The 21,895-nt window shown below is 46.8% G+C and overlaps 1 protein-coding gene across 1 annotated transcript in view; it reads left to right on the forward strand.

Annotated features, from left to right (window-relative positions):
- Positions 1-21,895, forward strand: part of LOC138287579 (sodium- and chloride-dependent GABA transporter 2-like) — a 641,212-nt gene that overhangs the window by 161,963 nt on the left and 457,354 nt on the right. Inside the window, 1 exon segment of the mRNA XM_069228137.1 lies at positions 17,761-17,895. Coding sequence (XP_069084238.1) covers positions 17,761-17,895 — 135 coding nt within the window.

Here is a 21,895-nt window from a genome sequence, read left to right on the forward strand (position 1 = left end):
GACTTTGGAATTAAAAGTACTTCTAAAGTCTTAAACTTCCTTTTATTTTACACATGTCACCCCTACGGTGTACCCAATGTGCCCCTACGGAACGGAAGGGTGCCATGTAACTATAAGAAGGGACCTTATAAAAATAGTTTTATAAGCCCTGGTGAGGTAAAACAGCCAAATTCGTTTTCCCTCACTGTAGTGAATGGCCTACATAGGCTAAAATGGGGACACTTTATTTTAATTAACAAAGTTCTCTTAAGTGTCATATACCTCACGTTTGGTATCAAATTGATTGTTATAATAAATCCCACATTTTACAATTGTTAGATTTAATATAACAAGTTCAGGTAAAGAGTTGTAAACTCTACCTGAAAGTTACCAACTTCAGCTCTGTAGTGCCCTTCTCTGATTGACCAGCCTCTGGCAGCCTGGATGAGGTATGAAGTGGCCTGGGCTGAACACAAAGGAATGTGCCTGGGGAAGGAGAACTACCTCAGCAGATGGGGATGCAGGAAGAGGGGGGGGGGCTGCCAAACTGGTCTTCAAAGGAAGGGAAGGACATCTGGAGCAGCCCAGCACCTTCCCCACATACTGCAACCTCAGACAATTAGGTGCCCTCTTGATTAGATTAGGAGAGGGCAGGAGAGGGGTGTGTTTAGGATTTCTAGCCACACCAGTGGGTGGGCTCAGCCAGATGTAACCTTAAAAAATCAGTTTCAGTTTGGAAGAATGTTGCTCCTTGGGATTGATTTTTGCCACACTTCCCAGAAAGTGATCATCACAGGGGGAAGGACCCTGCACAAGATTGGAGAACCAGGACCCCCATGTTTTTCACCCAGGAATGAGGATAAATATGGCAGACCTGCACCCACACCTCAGATGCCTACCAGATCCATACAAGGAACAAGACAAAGAAGAAGAAGGACTGCCCTACTGGACACTTGACCTGTACCTGGACACTGCACTCTGACAAACTGCACCAGCTGCACACTTGGACTTCACGACTAAAAGGACTCTGCCTGCCTTATACTGCTTTAAGAAGGGACTCCCTGTTTGCTACAGGTACAAAGGGGCTGCAGAGAGTCCCCTGCATCAAGTCCTGCAAGCAGAACCCAACTGACCAGCGTCCATTGGCCATTTGAGGATTCTGACCAGGTGCATTCTGGGAATTGTAGACCCAACTCCCAAGGAGCAATTCAGAGCAATTCAGAGCTTCTGGAACCTTAGAACAAGTTGTGGACACTTCAAGGACCTCTGGAAGAAGATCCAGAAGTGTGGAGATGTTTGTAGCAACTCTAAAAGTTGAAGAGCTGCATTGTGGGAGTTGTAATCCCAGACCCCAAGAGGCAAACCAGAGCCTCTGAACAAACTCTTGACTAATGCTTTGGACCACTTTCCTGAATCAAGAAACACTTCTGAAAGTAAGTGTGACAGTGTAACCTCGTGGGTGGCCTGAACTATGGACTTTGTTCCTTTCCAGTGTGACCTTTTTTTAACCCTTTGAGGGATAGTTGCTTTTATGTGCTAGAAAACATTAATTCTTTAAAATTTCATATCTCTGGTTCCCCTTATCCTATTTTAATAGTTTTGCTGCCATTTTAAACATAACAATATCTATTTTTTATAAATTGGTGTTGGATTTTTATTGTGTTTTGTGTTTTACGTATTTACTGTTTTGTGATTTTTAAATGCTTTATGCACGTGTCTCCTAAATTAAGCCTTGTCGCTTGTTGCCAAGCGACAAGAGTTCAGCTGGGTTTAATTTATTGAGACCTAACTGGACCTACATGGAGGTTAGTGCTAAATCTTCTGGTATCTTGGCACAAAATCAGTGAGGATTAACTTTGATCAATGTGTTAGTTTTTATGAAGCACACAAACAGTAATAGAGTGAAAACACAACAGAAGAAAAATCCCACACTAATGTAGACGAATAGGATACATTTTAGCAAATAAAATAACGACAAAATGACAAAAATCCAATCGGTATAAATATAAGATACAAAATTGTAATGGTTTAGGTTGAAATAGCGCCAAGAAACAGAAAGCGATAACTTTGGGTATGTGGTTTAACTGAACCAGGACTAAGTCACAAGTTCAGGGTGCCCTTGATGCAAGCCATGGGCAGGGCCTAGTTTGGCCCGCTGAGAGGTGTACCTTATGTCCTTGGTGAGAAGTCTATGCGGTGTTGCTTTGGGTGGCTTAGACTTAATGGTTATGATGTAGCTTTCAGCTTTGCGGCCAGGCTTTGCATCGTTTTGTGTCGGTTCAGATGAGGTTTTGAGATTTGTGGCGTATTTGGTGGAACTTTCAGTTAGGCATAGAAGAGAATACTCTGATGGCAGCCAAGGGTCGAGGACCTGTCCAGGCACCCAAAGTTATCTGATGGGAGAGATAATCCTCACAGTAGTGAAAATTAATTTAGGAGTATTTTTGGCTACCAGGACATGTAAAAATTGAAAACACAATTCTTAATTTGTAAACACACTGCACTCTGCTCTTTGAGCTGTTTAGGACATACTTTAGGGTTGAGATGTGCATTATAAAGGAAGGTTTAGGCTTTAGAAACCTTTTGCCACGTCAAAATGGCAGTTTAAAACTGCACACACAGGCTTCAATGGTAGGCCTGAGACATGTTCAAGGAGTTACTCAAGTGGGTGGCACATGGAGTGCTGCTGGCCCACGAACAGCATTGAATTTACAGGCCCTGGAAACATGTAGCACTACTTTACTAGAGATGCACAGGCAAATTTAATGTACCCATCAGGTGTAGGCCAGTGGTATCATGTTTTAGGAAGACAGCATGAGCATTTTAGCACTGGTTAACAGTAATAAAGTGCAAAGAGTGCTAATGCCAACAAAAACAAAATTCAGGAAACATTAGAAGTAAAAGCAAACAGTTTGGGGGAAGGCCAGGTGAGCAAATTGCCCTTTTTATGTTCCTGTTATTTTCAGTTTATGATATCAGTGTTCCATGGTTATTTTAATGTTATTTTAGTTGCCAGTAACTACCTGGTTTAGGGGATCCTGAGTCCTGGTGGTAGGGGTTGCTGGACCCCAGTTAGTTTTCTTCATTTGCTCATGTGCTTTTAGAATTGAAGAGCTGATCATGCTCAAACCACGTGCCCGGCCGCACCCCCATGCCAGCCATCATAACCAGATGAGGAGCGTGTTCGGGGTGCCGAATGCATGCCTAAGGCAGCCTATCTGTGCCCATCCGTAACTGGACTGGGTGCTGCCACCTGAACCCCTGCTCAAAGTTTTAAATATGCAAAGAAGGAGCTTTTACAAATCAGAACATTTGTCTACCTGTCCCAAAATTGACTAGAGCCTCGAAGAACACAGTCTTAGCTGCAAAAACTGCCAATACTCCTGTAACACTGGGCCTCCATCGTTTTTAAACACATATAGGCCCTCATTACAACCCTGGCGGTCGGTGTTAAAGCGGCGGTAATACCTCCAACAGGCCGGCGGATAAAAAAATGGACAACCACGGCGGTAACTGCCAACATAGACAGCCACTTTAACACTCCGACCGCCACGGCGCTAGAAACAAACAGTGCAGCGGTAACTTCCAAGACAGGCGGAAGACAATGTACCACCCACCCTATCATAACATGGCAATCCGCCACCTTTTCCAACCAACGTGAATAAAAACACAGCGGAAACAGTACACAGAAGGGGAAATCACTCACCTCTCCACACCCCATGTGGAACCAGGACGCCATGGAGCCAGAACTGCAGATCCTACCGGCGATGGTCTTCCTGCTCCTCTATCAGGAACTCCAAAGAAGGCAGCAATGACCACGGTGAGTACTGCACCTACAACACAGGAGAGGGGGTGAGGGAAAAGAGAGTGACACACACGCAACACCCCCACCCCCACCCTCACCCACAACACCATACACACAAATACATGTTGCAACATTACATATACACCCCTGACCCCTGACCCCTCCTTGAATAACGCAAGGACAAAAGGAATAGATTTGAACGATTGTAATCAATAAAAATCCAGTAGTCAAAACTCAAAATACAGTATATACAAGTATGTACACCAACTACACAAGTCCGGATAGTGTACCAATCATTGTCTGTGGACCACTGGGCCCAAAATGCATGGGCGAGGCCCACACTAGATACCTGACTCCAAACGGAGAGAACACTGGAGGGGCATCAGATAGAACATATACAGGCACCTCAGGGGGAGCGGGAGGGGGTGCACCTCAGCCTTATGAACGCACAACGCCATTGCTCCACGAGGGGGCTACATGCCCCCTCCTTTATCCTGGGGAGTGCAAAGCCACAGTCTCTCAAGAAGGTGGTTTGCCCACTGCTTTATCCTGGGGAGTGCAAAGCTACAGTCTCACAAGTGGATAACAGTCTCCACTGGTTCTGGAGGGGGCATTGTGCCCAGAGTGCTTCATCCTGCCAAGGACTGAGGTAGTGGATGTGATACTTCACTGTTTCTGGAGGGGGCTTTGTACCCAGAGTGCTTCTTCCTGCCAAGGACTGAGGTAGTGGATGCCTTTCTCCACTGGTTCTGGAGGGGGCTTTGTGCCCAGAGTGCTTCATCCTGCCAAGGACTGAGGTAGGGGATGTGATACTCCACTGGTTATGGAGGGGGCTTAGTGCCCAGAGTGCATCATTGGACGACTGACCACTGGGGATGGCAGCCATGTCTGCGGTGGTGCCACTGGCTCAGGATGTCGCGGGTCGCTGGAGGTGTTTGCAGCGGTGTTAGTCACAGTGGTATCAGTTGCGGCGGTGCTGGCTGCGGGCTCTGTGGCAGCGGTGCTGGCTGAAGGCTCTGTGGCAGCTGTGCTGGCTTCGGGCTCTGTGGCGGCGGTGCTGGCTGCGGGATCTGTGGTGGCGGTGTTGGCTGTGGGCTCTGCAGCGGCAGTGCTGGCTGCGGCCTCTGTGGCAGCGGTGCTGGCTGCGGGCTCTGTGGCGGTGGTGCTGGCTGCGGGCTCTGTGGCAGCGGTGCTGGCTGCGGGCTCTGTGGCGGCAGTGCTGACTGCTGGCTCTGTGGCAGCGGTGCTGGCGGCGGGCTCTGTGGCAGCGGTGCTTGCGGCGGGCTCTGTGGCAGTGCAGGTGGCGGTGCAGGTGGCGGTCTTCTCCGCCGTACAGGTTGGCGTCGACGTGGACAGAAGGTGTGACACTGATCCCTCAGTTGCTGCCACCATGCCCTCTCCTGACCTGGCCTTCAGGTTCTGGCCCTTCCCAACCTTTGAAGGTGGCGCAGCTGTCTTGCCACTATCCCCTTTCGTTTTCCCTGAGCCCTTGGTGGCAGGTGTTTTCGCCTTCTCCCTTAGGGATGTGGGCAACTATTTTAGCTTGCCAGGTGGCGGGATGTCCTTGCCCTCACTCTGTGGCACACTGGCAGCCCTGATGTTTGGCGCACTCCAATAGCCCGCAGTTGGTGGCACCACTGTGCCTGGGGATGTGGTGGCTGAGGTGCTGGGTTGGGACCTGGAAAGCCTGGCCCTAGGGGAAGGACGTAGGGGGGAGGTGTAGGGAAGAGGTCAATATTAGCCAGGAAATGTTTTTTAGACACACTGGGATGGGTAGATGGAGGGGGTTTGGGAGTGGAGGAGGAGGTAGTGGTTGTAGGAGGTGTACGTCTGCTGGATTTGGGTGAAGGTGCATGGGCCGGAGGCTGTTGTGAGGTGGAAGGCTGTTGGGTGGGTGTGTGCCTGCGTTTGTGTACTTTGGGAGGAGGGCTCACTTACATACTGGGAGAGGACACTGGGGTTGTGTGCATGGTAGTGGGGGTGGTGAGTGCACGTGAGCGGTGTGTGGTGATGGGCGTGCTGGTGATGAAGGTAGTGGCTGAAGATGTAGTGCATGCAGGTGTGAGTGTAGACGAGACTGGTAGGGAGGACAGTGGAGGCAGTGGATATTGATATGTCTGCAAGGGTATGATGCTTGTGTGAGTGCCTGTGGGATGTGTGGTGCTTACATTTGCCTGAGCCACCCTTGTGTGTTGAGGTGTGTGCATGCTGGTCTGATGGTGTGCTTGGGATAGGCTGAGGTACAGGGGATTTGGTCTGGGTGGAGGAAGTTGGAGGGGGGATGCTGGACACAGGGACAATGGCTGCCATCAGTGCTGAGGCCAGAGCCTGAAATGCTCTCTGTTGGGCTGCCTGGCCAGAATGAATGCCCTCCAGTTATGCATTTGTTTGTTGCAAATGCCTCTCTACACCCTGGTTGGCATTCAGAATGGTAGACTGCCCAACAGTGAGGGATCTCAGGAGGTCAATAGCCTCCTCACTGAGGGCAGCAGGGCTGACTGGGGCAGGGCCTGAGGTGCCTCGGGTGAAGGAGATGCCCACCCTCCTGGGTGAGCAGGCACGGGAAACACGCTGATGGGCTGCTGGGAGGGCGGTGCTGGTAGGGGCGCAAGGGGAGCTCCCATCAGAGGAGGAGTCGCTGTCACTGCTGTCACCTCCTGTCCCCGTCGTGGAGCTCCCCTAACCCACTTCCCACTGGTGGCTTCAGACTCCGTTTTGTGTCACCCTCCAGGGCCAAGTGGGATGCAGCTCCCTCCTGCTCCGGTGCCACTGCTCCTCCGCCTGATGATGCTATTGCACACAAGAACAGGGAGACCACAAAAAGGGGGGGAAAGAAAGAAGAAAGACATGTTCAGTGCATGCAAAACCACTACCGTTGGCAGACAATACAGACACAGCAGCCCTCTGCACTATGCCATGCACTTATAGTTCCTAGATTATTCACATGCACATGGGGTACAAGGCCTAAGCCCCATTACTGCACACATGGAAGTCACAGGAGCCTGACTAGGTGTAGATGTCACTAACCACTAGTGGGGTTGGGGTGCCACTGAACCTGCCTCACAAGGGACCTTGCCTACCAAGCTCACCCTGGCATAGGGGAACCCACTGACCACTGCCCACATCCCCCACCCAGACACCTCGTAATGCGCGCAGAGTCAGCTGAGTGTGACTGTACTCACCATCTTGTGGCTGCTGTGATGCCCTCAAGCGCTCATCCAACTCCAGATACACCACCGCCAGGATCCGGAACATCAGGGGGGTCATGGTGCGACGGGCACCCCTCCCACGTTGGGAGGCCATCCCCAGCTGGGCCTCCACTGTCTTCTTGCTCCAGCTGCGCAGGTCCTCCCATCTTTTACGGCAGTAGGTGCTCCGTCTGTGGTAGACTCCCAGGGCCCGGACGTCCTTGGCAATGGAATGCCAAATATCCTTCTTCTGGTAGGTGCTGACCTAGAGGAATAGTACAGGGGAAAAGGAAAATCTTTACCCGTCCGGACCGTCATACTCATTGGCCCAAGTTCCCACCCTTGCCCTGATGCACAGACACTCACCGTCTGCTCATGCAGGCCTGACTCCCCCCCATGTATCTTTCATCCACACCACTCCAAACAGCCATTGCCCATTCAGCATGCTCACAGTGTACTCACCTGTTTGTCTGGAGGACCATACAGTTGTGTGTACTGGGGGAGGACCCCATCCACTAGTTTCTCCAACTCCTCTGAAGTGAAGGCAGGGGCCCTTTCCACAGACACATGAGCCATCGTCCCTTCCAGACTGAGGTCACAGCATCAACTTTCCAGTGTAGGTCTTCTCCTGTAGAAGATCAGGTATCAAGTGAGTGAACAGACAGAAAATGGCGGTCACGTCCGTGGCGGTGCGTAACATCACGGCCGGTGTACACTGTCATTGGCTCCTCAGACCCATAGGCTCCAATGTTAACCAATGCAGGATTGCGCCGCAGTCTTCGACCGCCTACCGTGACGGTGTACAACGCCAGCGCAGTTACCTCATATCCCCTTGTCCCACCTTACAGATCAGGCAGCCGCCATTTCAGGGGGCCACATGGCATTAATTTTAAATGTGTCACACCGATGTAGGCTATTGCATACACACAGTAACAGGCACATTAAGGATTAATAGCGTTTCTGCAAAAAACACATTGTGATACCTCAGTGTTGGCTGACTCTCTGCTCGCTGTTCTCCTCCATAGGGCACGTCTGCTGGGGCAGATGATGAGATGGCAGCATCCTCTGGTGGACCTGTTGACAATGGAAGAGAGACATGTAATAGTCACAAACAGACTTGATCGTGCAACAATCCATGAACTGTGTGCCCAGTTGGAGCCAGACCTGATGTCAGCTATCCACCATCCCACAGGAATCCCCCCTCTAGTGCAGGTCCTGTCAGTACTCCATTTCCTGGCAAGTGGATCCTTTCAAACAACAATGGCCATTGCATCAGGGATGTCTCAGTCAATGTTCTCTAACGTGTTGTCCAGAGTGTTGTCTGCCCTGCTGAAACACATGCACAGCTACATCGTTTTCCCTCAGGTGGAGGATTTGCCCACAGTGAAAGGTGACTTCTATGCCCTGGGACATATCCCCAACATCATAGGTGCCATTGATGGGACACATGTGGCCTTAGTACCCCCCACAGGAGTGAACAGGTGTACAGAACCCGGAAGAGCTATAATTCGATGAATGTGCAGATGGTGTGTTTGGCCGACCAGTACATCTCCCATGTGAATACCAAATGTCCTGGCTCAGTGCATGACGCTTACATTCTGAGGAATAGCCGCATCCCTTATGTGATGGGGCAACTCCAGAGGCACAGTATGTGGCTAATAGGTGAGGACAAGGACCCTATACAGTGTGAATAGTTGTCTGGGTATGGGGTTGGCCCTATTGGTTAGTGTGTGTCTAACAGTTGTCCCTCGACATTTGCAGGTGACTCTGGCTACCCCAACCTGTCATGGCTACTGACCCCAGTGAGGAATCCCAGGACAAGGGCAGAGGAATGCTACAATGAGGCACATGGGAAAACTTGAAGGGTGAAAGAAAGGACCTCCTGAAGGCCAGGTTCCGGTGCCTTCATATGACAGGTGGCTCTCTGTACTACTCACCAAATATGGTGTGCCAGATCACCGTGGCCTGCAGTATGCTGCACACGACGACAGGTGCCTTTTCTGCAGGAGGAGGGTCCAGCTGGAGGTCTTGTGGCAGCTGTGGAGCCTGTGGACAGTGAAGAAGAGGAGGCAGAAGAAGAGGATGTCAACAACAGAAACAACGTTATCCAGCAATAGTTCCAGTGAGACACAGGTAAGAAGATGTCACTGCCTCCCACATCTCATACTATTGTTTGAGCTATCATAAGTCTGTCATTTTCACTCAGTGTATGGACCGTGACTTGTCACTTTGCCTTTCCATTTAACAGATGTGGGTCCCACTTTGTACCCTCTGCTGTATTTCATCCAGCCCTACAGCTATGTTTCATCGGTATGTGAACAATTAAATTGACATTGCTATATTCCATAGTTATTGCAATTACACATTTGTGAAAGCACAGACTGACTCCAGATTGTTTTGTGATTGAAGTGTGTTTATTTCTGTGCAAATAAGTGGATGGGGTTGTAAAATGGGCAGGGGTGATGGTGGAGGAATGTCCTTAACAGAGTCCAGTCTATTTGTTTCACAGGTGCATTGTCCAAAGGGGCATAGGAAGTGGAGCAAGGGCAGTTGTAGGATGGAAAGGGTGACAAAGTGGGACAGAAGGGAGACATTCAGGGGGGGTCTCATTTCCTGGCAGGGGTCTTGGCAATGTTCTCTGTCTTGTTCCTGGATCTCAGGGACCGTTTGCGGGGTGGCTCTCCATCTGCAGGGGGTGGGGTGCTGGTGTTGTGGTCCTGTGGCAGTGCCTCCTGTCCACTAGCGCTGGTGGAGGTGGAGGGCTGTTCATCATACAGGCTAGTGTCAGGGGCCCCTTGTTGTGCCACAGTGTCCCTCCTGGTTTTGACAATGTCCTGCAGCACCCCTGCAATGGTGACCAGGGTGGTGTCAATGGACTTGAGTTCCTCCCTGATCCCCAGATAGTGTTCTTCCTACAGCCGCTGGGTCTCCTGAAAGTTGGCCAGTACCGTTGCCATCGTCTCCTGGGAATGAGGGTACACTCCTATAATGTTGGAGAGGGCCTTGTGGAGAGTGGGTTCCCTGGGCCTGTCCTTCCCCTGTCGCACAGCAGTCCTCCCAGTTCCCCCGTTTTCCTGTTCCTCTGTCCCCTGAACTGTGTGCCCACTGCCACTGCCCCCAGGTCCCTGATTTTCTGGGGGTGGTGGGTTTGCCTGGGTTCCCTGTAGTGGGGGACACACTGCTGCTTGACGTGTCCTGGGGACTGTGGGATGGGCCCGCTGGGTGGGTGCTATGGTGGTGTTTCGTGAGGGGGGAGGCTGTGTGGTGGCTTGTGCCAGTGTCAGGGGAACCGACTGTCCCGAGGTCCCAGATGGGCCGGGCTGGTCATTTTGATCCAGTTGTGCAGAGCTGCAGGCATCACTGTGGGCCTCTTCTGTGGGGGGGGGAGGCTGGCTATGTCTGGAACCTCCTGTCCGGTGACGTTGGGTAGGGGTCCTGCAGGGGTGTAAAGGCATGATTATTGGATCTGTGTGTGCCATTGTGTGCAATGGGTGAGTGACCCTGTACTCTAGTGCTTGTATTCTTGCATAGATCCTTGTGTGATTTTTGGTTTGGGGGTTGTGTGGGTATCTGTAGTGAACATGCTTTGGTGATGGGTGTCCATGCTTTGGTGGTTTGTGCAGGGCTTGGTGTTGGGATGGGTGGGTTGTGATAGTGGGACATATGTGAGGTGTTGGAGTTATGGGTTGAGGGTCAGGGTGGGGGTATGTGATGGCATGCAGGTCGGGTAGCGGATATAATAGTAAAGCTTTGCCTTACCAGAGTCCATTCCTCCTGCTACTTCTGCGAAGCCCTCACAATGCAGTATTGCCAAGACTTGCTCCTCCCATGTTGTTAGTTGTGGGGGAGGAGGTGGAGGTCCACCGCCAGTCCTCTGTACTGCACTCTGGTGTCTGGAGATCACGGAACGCACCTTCCCTCGTAGGTCGTTCCACCTCTTCCTGATGTCATCCCGTGTTCTTGGATGCTGTTCCACTTCGTTGACCCTGTCGAAATGATGTGGTGTGGGTGATGTGTGAGGTTGTGTCGGTTGTGATGTGTGAGGGGTTGTGTTGTTGTGTGTTGGTTGAGGTGCGTGGATGTTGTGTGAGTGATGAAGTTGTGTGTCTGTGTATGCTAGTGTTGTTTCTGGTGGTGTCTCTCTCTGACCTTCTTTCGAAATGTTGGTTGTAAGGGTTTGTGGGTGATGTGGGTGTGTGATTTATATTGGATTGGGTGTGTGGGAGTGGTGTGTGTATGTGTATCAGGTGTGTGTATTTTGAATTGTCCAATGTGGTTGTGTTTTGTAAATGTGTGTGTATTTTGAGCGCAGCTGTGTGTACCGCAAATGGAATACCGCGGTTGAAAGACTGCCGCGTGGATTCGTGGGTTGTGGCAGAAGGCAGGAAAGGATTTGGAGGAGTAACTACTTGGCTGAAGAGAAGGTTAAATACAAACATCTGATTCAGAAGTATAAAACTCTGATTGTAAATGAAAAAGCAAAATTCTTCTCAGGTCAAATAAATAAGGCACATAACTCTTTGTGAGAGATTTATAAAGCAGTGCATGAACTCTCATGCCCTCCTCCCTGTAGTAAGATCTCTCCTAACCAAAACCTCTGTTATAACCTGGCAGAAGTTTTCTAACATAAGGTAGAATCAGTATACAAGTTTTCCAGTGCTTTCAATGCCACAGCAAATGCTTGCATTTGTCCCATGATCAGTGAACCAGCTGAGAAGGACCATCTGAGCTTTCGAGCTTTCCTGTTCTCTCAACTAAAGAAGTGTCTGAGCTGATTAAACACACTAAATCAGGTGCCCAACTGACCTGTTTCCACCTAAAATATGCCACACTCTAGCAGATACTTTATCTCCTTCTCTTACCTTACTTTTATATCAGGTTATTAAGACGAGGATATTCCCAGGATAATGGAAAAGAGCTAACATTCTGCTGTTATTAAAAAAAGTCACATTAGACCCAGAAGAAGAGAAGAACTATTGACCCTTAGTTCGCCTTTCTTTCCCTGCTAAAATTCTTGAGAAAATCACAATGAGATCTTGGCTAAAGCCCAGTTTGGTTTTAGAAATGCCCTCAGCTCCGAGTTGTCTCTTCTAATAGCAGCAGAGGAAATTAGAGACATCATGGACAAGGGTGGCAAGGCTGTGGTGATCCTATTGGACTGCGTTGCAGCCTTTGACACCGTAAGTCACGCATGTTGAAGCTGAGACTCGCTGTAATTGGAATAGGGGCCTCTGCATATGACATCCTTTGTTCCTTTTTAACTGATAGAGAGCAAATTGTTGCACTGGAGGACTTCAGCACTAATTTCTTCTCTTTACCGCCTGGTGTTCCGCAGGGGTCTTTGCTTAGACCCACCTTGTTTAACATTTATGTGGCCCCCCTCACAAAACTTATAAGATCATTCACTTGCCACTATTTTCGATGCAGGTGACACACAAATTATCTTATCTGTTAGTAGCAACAGTGAAGAAGTAGCCAGGAGGTTCAAATACTGTGTGCAAGAAGTGGCCGCTTGGAAGGGGAACCACTGTCTTAAACTACACTTGATAAAATGGAGGTGCTGCTCTTTGAGAAGGAGAAAACCTTTTAGAAAGCTATATATCGTGGCCTCAGCATCTATGCCCCATTCCACCCACAGTAAAAAAGTGAGGAACCTTGGGGTAATTTTTGACTTCAAACTTACCTTTGTCGATCAAACATACAATTTTATCTCCATCAGTTTTTTTCCAATTAAATATGTTTAAAAAAATCCTGCCTTTTTTAACAGAAGATCTAAAAAAATCAGTGACAATCTCTCTGGTGTTTTCAAGGTTGGATTACTGTAATGCCCTTTATCTGCACTTACAGCAGACCTCCCTCAGAAAACTACTGGGACAACATGCAGCAGCACGGCTGATCAAACATATTAGGAAATTCAACTCCATTTCATATGCTCTCAAGGACCTTCACTGGCTACCAATAAAAAAGAGAGTGGTCTTCAAGGGTCTGTGCCTAACTCATAAAGCACTCCACACTATAGGTCCAGGATACCTCAAGAATAAGCTGTCTTGATATGTTCCAGGAAAAAGTCTTAGATCTGCAACCCTGAAGTTAGTAAAGCTCCCAAATATTCAAACAGCCTCATGGGGTAATTAAAGCCTAATTTACTCGGCAAGCAAATTATGGAATCAATTGCCATTCCATCTGATGACTTTCAGAAAACTGCTTAAGACTTGGTTATTGTTGCCAGAGATAGGTTCTGATCTCTGTGACTTCTCTCTCACTTGCAAATGCTGGAACCAAGATGTCCTCGGCCATTCATTGTGCTCTAGAAATCTCATAATATAAGATAACAAGGTGAGCTCCAAAGCAAGATAGGTGAGGGTGCTGGTCATGATGTAGGTCAAGCCCCTATATTCTTGTATTTGGATTGTGGCAACACCTGCACCATGGCTTCCCAGGTTCTACACTGCCACATCTTATTGGCATTCTGTATGCTGCAGCACATTTCATCCAGGGACTGAGGAAATATGCTCACATCACCCCCATCCTGATGGAACTCCCTATGCCTCCGGCATGATCTTCAAAATGAGCTGCATCACTTAGAAAGCCAGCACAACCAGCAACCCTGCTTCTCTTGTGGGCAACTCAACATTCCCTGTGGTTATCCCCTTATCCACAGTCAGGATACCATCAGACTGCAAACTAAGAAGTGTAAAAACCAAACACAAGATAGTAGGCTTTTTTCCACTATGTGCACAGCTCTGGAACTACATCCTTTACGAATGCCCTAAAGCTGCTTCAATTTAGGCAAAGAGTTGAAGTCACACGCATATAAAGAACTCTACATCACTAAGGATTAACTATCCACAAACCAGCTACTTCCCTTATTCCTCTTTGACGTTATGCATGTCTTTCACCTCAGCTCTCTGCTATAAAAAAAAAGAAATGTACATACATACACATATAGATATACATACATATGTATGCTCGTGATCTGTGCTGCAGCATGATGTGAAGCCAGAATTGCAGACATGCAGGAGATTGATCTGACTACTTTTTTAATGATCTTGGCGATGAAGTGCAGGTGAGTCAGGCTTTAATATAAATGTCCTTAATAGCCCATCTTGCGAGCTTCTGGGAAGATGCCTTGAGTGGACGTCATGAAGAACTACTAACTTATTAATCTGCTCCTTGCAAATCCTTAGCTCCCATATAGTCTCTTCTGCATGATAAATAGGAGGAAGATTCCAACTGTGGGCCCTATTATAAGTTTGGCGGCACAAGGACAGCCAAATCCATGGTGGTGGTCAGGCCGCTGCACTCCTACCACCAGATTACAACCCTGCGGGCCGACAGCCAGGGGACCGCCACCACCACCAAGATCATGAATCCTGGTGGGTGGTGGTGTTTGGAGTCATGGTCAGCTGCGGTGGCACTGAGTTTAGCACTGCCATGCTCATCATGAGTCTTCTTTCTGCCAACCCTTCCATGGCGGGGTCCCTGCCATGAAAACGATGGTGGAAAGCTAGTGGTGGGGGCCACAAGGGGGTGCAGGAGCCCCCCTGCCTTGGAATGCGCCCTATTTGCACTGCAGACAGTGCACCTTCCAAGGGTGCTGTTGTGCCACAGCATTGGAGCCGAGGCATATGCTGTGGCACTGTTTCTGCTGGTCTGACCCGCAGAAACATTGTAATACGACTGGGAAGGAGGCCGTCGGTATGACAGTAGCCTCCCCCCCGGTATTTGGCGGTCAGATCATTCCAAAAGTCTAAATCAGGCCCTAAGCATCTCATTCTGAGACCTATTCACATGGAAAAAAAATGTGATTAAAGTACTACTCCTGTAGTAATCTTTGGTGTTTGGACAAAATATCGAGTTCAGAGGACAGAAATAAAATATTATGATACAAAAATTTTATGATGGAAGAATATCGCTGTCAAGAATATAGTTTTTTAGGTAAGTAATATCATTTTTAAGAATACTGTTGTTTATTAATATCGTTTTCTGTAGTATTGTTGTAAAAATTCAATTTCTAATTATTCAGTGTTTTAGATCATATACTAATTTTATTTATTGCTAATGTTTGCATGATTATGTTTTTAAATATAGTTTGACATTTTAAGTGATTTGGATTTTTTATTCAATTGTTACAGGATTATTTAAATGTAATTGTTAATAGTAATTTATGGTGTTTATCGGTTATTGGGTTTGAAGGATAATACGGTGGACAGTTGATCAATAATTAATTAATTCATTTTTAATAAATATGTGAGTAGTATTAATTATGTAAATTATGTAACACTGATTTATTTTATTAATATTTGAATTGAAGGTTGCTAGGCTTTTGGAGGTAGATAGTAGGAAGGTAGTTAAGTAATACTTAAATAACAATTAATTAGTAATATAGAAATAATTATTTAATTGATTAACAAATACATAAATTGTGTAATACTTGTATATTTTAGTCATATTTCAGGTGTGATCTGCTAGGTTTGTAGGGGTATATGATGGCAAATTAATTAAGTAATAATAAACTAACTATTTACTGCTAATTATTTAATTGATTAGTAAATATAGCTATCTATGTACATAAATATATGTGTATATATATGCATGTATATACATATACACACAAACACACACACACACGCTTTCCCTACTGTTGCACACAGGGGAGTGGGAATAGTAAATCATACCCCCTCCCCAGAGGCCAAAATATTTACTACTGTTGCACAGACCGGAATGGGAATAGTAAATCTTACTCCTCTGAAGTTCAACACTTTCCTTACTATTGCACTGTTTGGAGTTCCAATAGTAAATGAACCACTCCAAAGTCCAATACTTTCCCTACTTTTGTGCTGCTTGGAGTGGGAATAGTAAATCTAACCCCCCTTTAACCCCTCCGAAGTCCAACGCTTTGGCTGCTACTGCATGCAATAGTATGGAAATACTCAATCTAACCCCTTTGAAGGACAACACTTTCCCTGCTGTTGTGCTGACTGGAGTAGAAATAGTATATTTAACCTCTACAAAGTCCAACCCCCTCCCTACAATTGCCATGACTTGAGTAGGAATACAAAATGTAACCTCTCAAAGTTTAACACTTTCACTACTGTTGCTTAGACTGGAATGGGAATGATTAATTTGACCCATTCAAAGTCAAACACTTTACCTACTGTTGCACAGACTGGAATAGGAATAGCAAATTTAACCCCTACAAAATCCTGTGTTTTCCATACTGCTGCGTTGATTGGAGTAGGGATAGTAAATGTAATCCCTCCAAAGTCTAACACTTTCCCTACTGTTGTATTGTTTGGAGTGGGAATAGTTAATCTAACCCCTCTAAAGTCCAACACTTTGCCTACTGTCATGATATATGGAGTGAGAATATTAAATGTAAACCCTTCGAAAGGCCTAGACTTTGCCTACTGTTGCATAAACCGAAAGGAAATAGTATATCTGACATACCTAGACACCAACATTTTTCCTAATATTCATTATATGTTTTATTCTTATTTCTTTATTTTTTAATTTTATAGTTTTTATCATATACAATATTATGTTTATTTTTTTGTATAATTATGTTTTTTGCTTTTTAATTTGTTTACATTTTATTTAGCAACTGATTTAATATGTTTTATTGAATTGCAAATATGTTTAAGTTTTAATTTTATACATACATATACATATGTATATGGCATCAATTATGACATCGCTGATGACAGGCTGTGGTCCCTGCTCCATCTAATTAAATATCAGATGGAGCAGGAAGCACTGCCTGCTTCATCTGATATTATCCGTACCAGGAAATGTTTAAAAAAAAAAAAAAAAGCAGCACTAATTTCATTAAGGGACATGGCATGGACGTCAGTTCGCCAAAATGCCAGGGGTAGCGAAAGTGACATCACACACTCTTTGACCTTCACTTTCACATGCACACACACATTCACACATACACACTCTCTTTCATGAGTACACTCTCACCTGCAAACTCACACTAAACATACATTTAAAAGTATTTTTTTACTTACCTTAGATATCAGGGAAAGTCCTATTCCAGCTAAATGTACTCCAGTTCTATTAGAATAATAATGAAACATTTAATTTTCTTCACTATTGGTTTAGTATAAATTTGATAGAAAACAAGGAGAAAGGTGTCCCAACAGACATCAATAAGGATAAGCTATGGACGAGCTGCTGCTCTATTTCAAGCAATGATATCCCCCCCTGAGGCCAAGGGTCACAAAGGAAGTGTCAGGGATCGCAAGGGGCAAGCCAGTGGTCACAGTTGCAGCTCCTCGTAACCCCTATGATGTCCATTGGACATGGTCTGCTGAGAAAAAGTTGTAAAGACAGGTAAGGTGACCTGTTGTTCCTTGCAGACCACCATTCTTGTATTGTTAGCCAATCGTGAGGAGGGGGGATCAGATATTGCAGCCTGTCTAATAAATATTCATTACATTTGCCATTTTGTGCCCCCCCGTAACTGGACGTTTTGCCATGTGACCTAACAATACATAGGTTGAATAGTAAAATTAAAGATTGGTCTTTTAATATATCTGCCCCTTATTCGGCAACCACATGAACAACATAATAGAGAAAAGACAACAGTCTGAGCAATGTAGAGCAAATGAGCAAGTGACTGAATTTGGAATATGTAAATATGCCCAATGTGTGCTAACAGTGGAAGTGAAACAATGGGAATGGTACATGTTTTTTTTACTGGTCTTCAAATTAGGGCTTACATGCGGTATCCTGTTTCTAATGTTCAAAGATTGAAAGACCTTGACCTATTTCATTTTCCAGGTGCCTTCTTCATCCCATACCTCATCTTCCTCTTCACATGTGGGATCCCATTGTTCTTCCTCGAGATCTCAATAGGACAGTACACAAGCCAAGGGGCCATAACCTGCTGGAGACGACTCTGCCCAATTTTTCAAGGTTAACTATTTTTTACTACTTTATATATACTTAAGGCTGTAGAAAACAAGATACTGATGCAGATAAAACACATTTTTAATTAATTTGATTAACTAATTTGAAGATGTGAAGTACTACATTTTATATGTATATGTATTAAAATTGTATTGGTACATTGTTGACTGGATTTGTGTTTCAGTTTGATGCAAACATAAAACACTTGGCACTGTTATCAGTTCATGTAATACAACAGTAAGATAGATTCAGTTATTCTCACTATCATCATAGCATATAATGTTTGGAGGTTTACAGGATAAGATGAGGATTTCCCTTACAAATATTCAGTAGTTTATAGTTACAAGAATTGTAGCTCTGTGTAGTGACTGTTTAATTTTGTAGAGTGATTGAGCTTGGTGGTTGGAGGTTAAAAAGCCTTTGAAGAATTAGACGGTGGAGTGGAAAGATACCACCTAATATGGGGCTACCATGTTGGTAGCATGTGATAACATGCTATTTACAAAAAGTTATTTCACAAAAATATATTTTACACTAACAATGGTTTTGCATCACATCTTGGACCATCCTAGGTTTGTCAAGAGGGGGCTGAGAAAAAGGGGCAGTGTCTCAAAACACGTTTTTCCTATGTAATTTCCTATAGGAATTATACCATATTTGAAAGAAAGCAAGATCTTTACTCAGCTTACTCTAAAATGATCTTTTTGTGTGTTTGTGTGTTCTGGTGTCAATCCATTCAGCAGTTTTCAGAAATTAAGATAAAAATAATTATTCCGGGTGGACTTGGAGTACAGTAGCATAAATCCCAAATTTTTGCCTGAAGTAGCTTCCATCAGTACCCTCTGTAACGTGGGAACAAGTGATCTGATTGTCTGGTCAAACCCAAAATGAGATATTGAGGCTCCCATTATAGGAGATGCGAACTCAGGGCCAGATGTAGGTATCTAAAAAATTGCGAGTCGGAAATTGCGAGTCGTAGCGACTCGCAATTTCCGACTCGCAAAATGGTATCCAACAAGAAAAAGCGACTCCATTTTACGACTCGCAAATGAAGTCGTACCGCAGATCGCAAGTCCGCTGTTTGCGAGGTCTCTTTTTGCGACCTCGCTAAAAACGAACACGCAAATTGCGAGTGGGTGTCGCAAATTGCGACTGTGCCGCAAATTGCATGCAGGTGCCGCAGAACACTCTGGAAAACACTTCCTGGCTCTTGATGATGACATCCATGCCAGGAAGTTTACTAATACACCTGGGAGGAGGGAGGACCACACCCATTTCCAACTGCTGAACAGCCAACAGGAGGAACAGCAGCAAAAATGGAGGAATCAGCCAGAAAGAGGAGGATCAAATTCTCAGAAAAAGAACTGGAGGTGCTGACGGATGAATGCTGCCAGCACCATGATCAACTCTTTGGGAGAGCAGCCCTCAGTGTGCCAGAGCTGGAGAAAAGGAGGATTTGGACTGAAATCCAAGACAAAGTGAATTCAATGGGTGTGAGCCACAGGAGCATTGAGTAACTTAAAAAGAGGTGGTATGACCTGCGCTCCCGGACTAAGGAGAGGGTGGCAGAGCGCCTCCGGGAGATGAGGGGCACTGGAGGAGGACCATCTACCATACCACAACCCACACCCTTGGAGGAAAGAGTGGAAGAGACCCTGGAGCCAGAGGCAATGTCTGGAATAGGATAGCTGGACACGTCAGCGCCAGGACCATCAACCAGTGAGTACCATGAAACATGCATGTACACCCATATCTGCCATACCCCCAACCACCTAGTACACAGCAGCATGCACAACCAAAATAGCTCCATTTCAGAGTGGCAACAACCAGAATGGTGCATCATGGGCAATGTAGTCAAGTAGGCAGCTGATAGGCAACAGTTTATTAGGAAGCAAACAACAGATGGTAGATACTGACAGTGTGTTCCCTATGTCCCACAGGTCTCCCACAAGACACCACCTCCAGCCACACTATCCAGGGGCCAGAGGCCAGCCACCAGGCAGCACAGGACCCAGGAGCAGCCACCACAGGGACCTGCACCACCCAACCACAGTCCCCTCCAGATGCACCAGTGGCCATAGTGGAGATAGAGGCAGCACCCGGTCCCAGCCACAGTGCCAGAGTACAGGACACAGATCCAACACTGCGTCGCAGGTGACGTGTCCCTGTCCCTACAGTGTCACAGGGAGAAGTAGGGGATGCCTCCACTTCCGCCGCCGAGGCTGCACTCATCCATGGTCAGTGCCTGCAGACAAGGCAAATGAGACTGATTTCACGGGCCATGCGGCGAATGGAAAGAAATCAAATAACATGGCTGCAACAGGTCCACACAGAGCTACAACACCTGAACAGTGATGTAGGTGACCTTGCGCTCTCAATCAGACAAATAGTGGCTGAACTTGTTACGGAGAGAGAGGGTGCAAGGCGCCGTGACAGGCAACTAATCCACCGCCTAGACCGCATGGCTGCCTCCATCATCCACCTGGCTGTAAATACCACAGGGCTGTCACGCCGCACAGTCAGCCTACAGGTGGACATGGGCCACTTTGCCAGTGATGTGGCTCGTGGGCTGGGACGCATAAGCCACGCAGTGGACATGATAGAGGCACAACAGGGGGCTAGGGGCGCGGCAGACACGCCGCAAGACAGTGAGGAGGGCTCTACTATAAGTAGTGCATCTGCCACAGACACCAGGGTCTTGCAGAGTGGAAGTGCACGGCAGGGAACTGCAGACGCTCCAGGCACCAGCCATGCTGGGCGTCCCAGGCATAGTGTGTGAGCTACGCACTGACAAACAATGGAGGCACACGAGGTTAATGTGTCCTCATAGCAGGTGGACTTTTACAGTCCCTGATCAATAGTTCATTTAAATAGTTTATTGGTTCACATCATTAAAGTTCTTGTTTGTTCCACTTCACAACTGGGCTCTTTGTGTGTGACATTTGTGTGTGTGGTGACAGTTACCACGTACCTTCCAAAGAATTGGTTTGCAATGTGGTCCCGTCTCTGTCTGCCTTGATTTGCAATGCTTCTATCCCCATGATGGCGATGTGGTAGCTCTTGCTCGTCATCCTCCGATTCTGGGTCTGCAGGGGTGAGATGTAGCCCACGTCTGGTGGCAATGTTGTGCAGTATAGCGCATGCGCCAACGATCTTGAAGGCTGTTATTGGGGCATACTGAAGGGCACCTCCACTTCTGTGGAGGCATCTGAATCTTGCCTTCAACAGTCCAAAGGTCCTCTCTATAACACTTCGGGTCCTCTTATGTGCACAGTTGTATCGCCTCTCTGTCTCATTGCTGGGTGTTAAGTACGGGGTAAGTATCCATGGTCGTAGTGCATATGCACTGTCACCTGTTTGGCACAAAATGAACAATGTTAGCTGGGCATAGATGGGTTCCACATTGACCTGTGTGTATGTCTGCAAGGTGTATTCAGCTTTACCTAGGAGGTATCCGTCTCCAAACTCCCCACATTCTAGGCGTTGGTGTATCCCACAGTGCCTGAAAATGTAGGAGTCATGTGTACTCCCTGGAAATTTGGCAACCATGTCAGTTATAACATAATGGGCGTCACATACCACCTGGATGTTCAGTGAGTGGGTACACTTCCGGTTGCGGAACAGATATTCCAGATTTGCAGGGGGGCATATTTGTATATGTGTCCCGTCTACACACCCTATTACATGCGGGAAGTTGGCAATCCTGTAGAATTCCAACTTGGTGCTGTTGATTTCTGCCTCATTCCTGGGTAGGTATATGTATCTGGACATGTGTGTGAGTATGGCATCTAGAAATGCTCTGAAAAACCGTGAGAGTGCACTTTGAGATACCCCACCTGCCACAGAAATGACCCCCTGATAGCTACCCGAGGCCAAGAGGTGCAGTGAGCATAGCACTTGCACATGTGTGGGGATGGTGCTGCCGCGCAAAGTCTGGCGTTGAAGCTGCGGATTGAGTAGATCTATTAATTGTAATATTGCTGCACTGCTGAGTCTGTATTTATCA

The sequence above is a fragment of the Pleurodeles waltl genome, chromosome 4_1 (assembly GCF_031143425.1).
Source record: "Pleurodeles waltl isolate 20211129_DDA chromosome 4_1, aPleWal1.hap1.20221129, whole genome shotgun sequence".
In the NCBI taxonomy this organism is placed as follows: Eukaryota; Metazoa; Chordata; class Amphibia; order Caudata; family Salamandridae; genus Pleurodeles; species Pleurodeles waltl.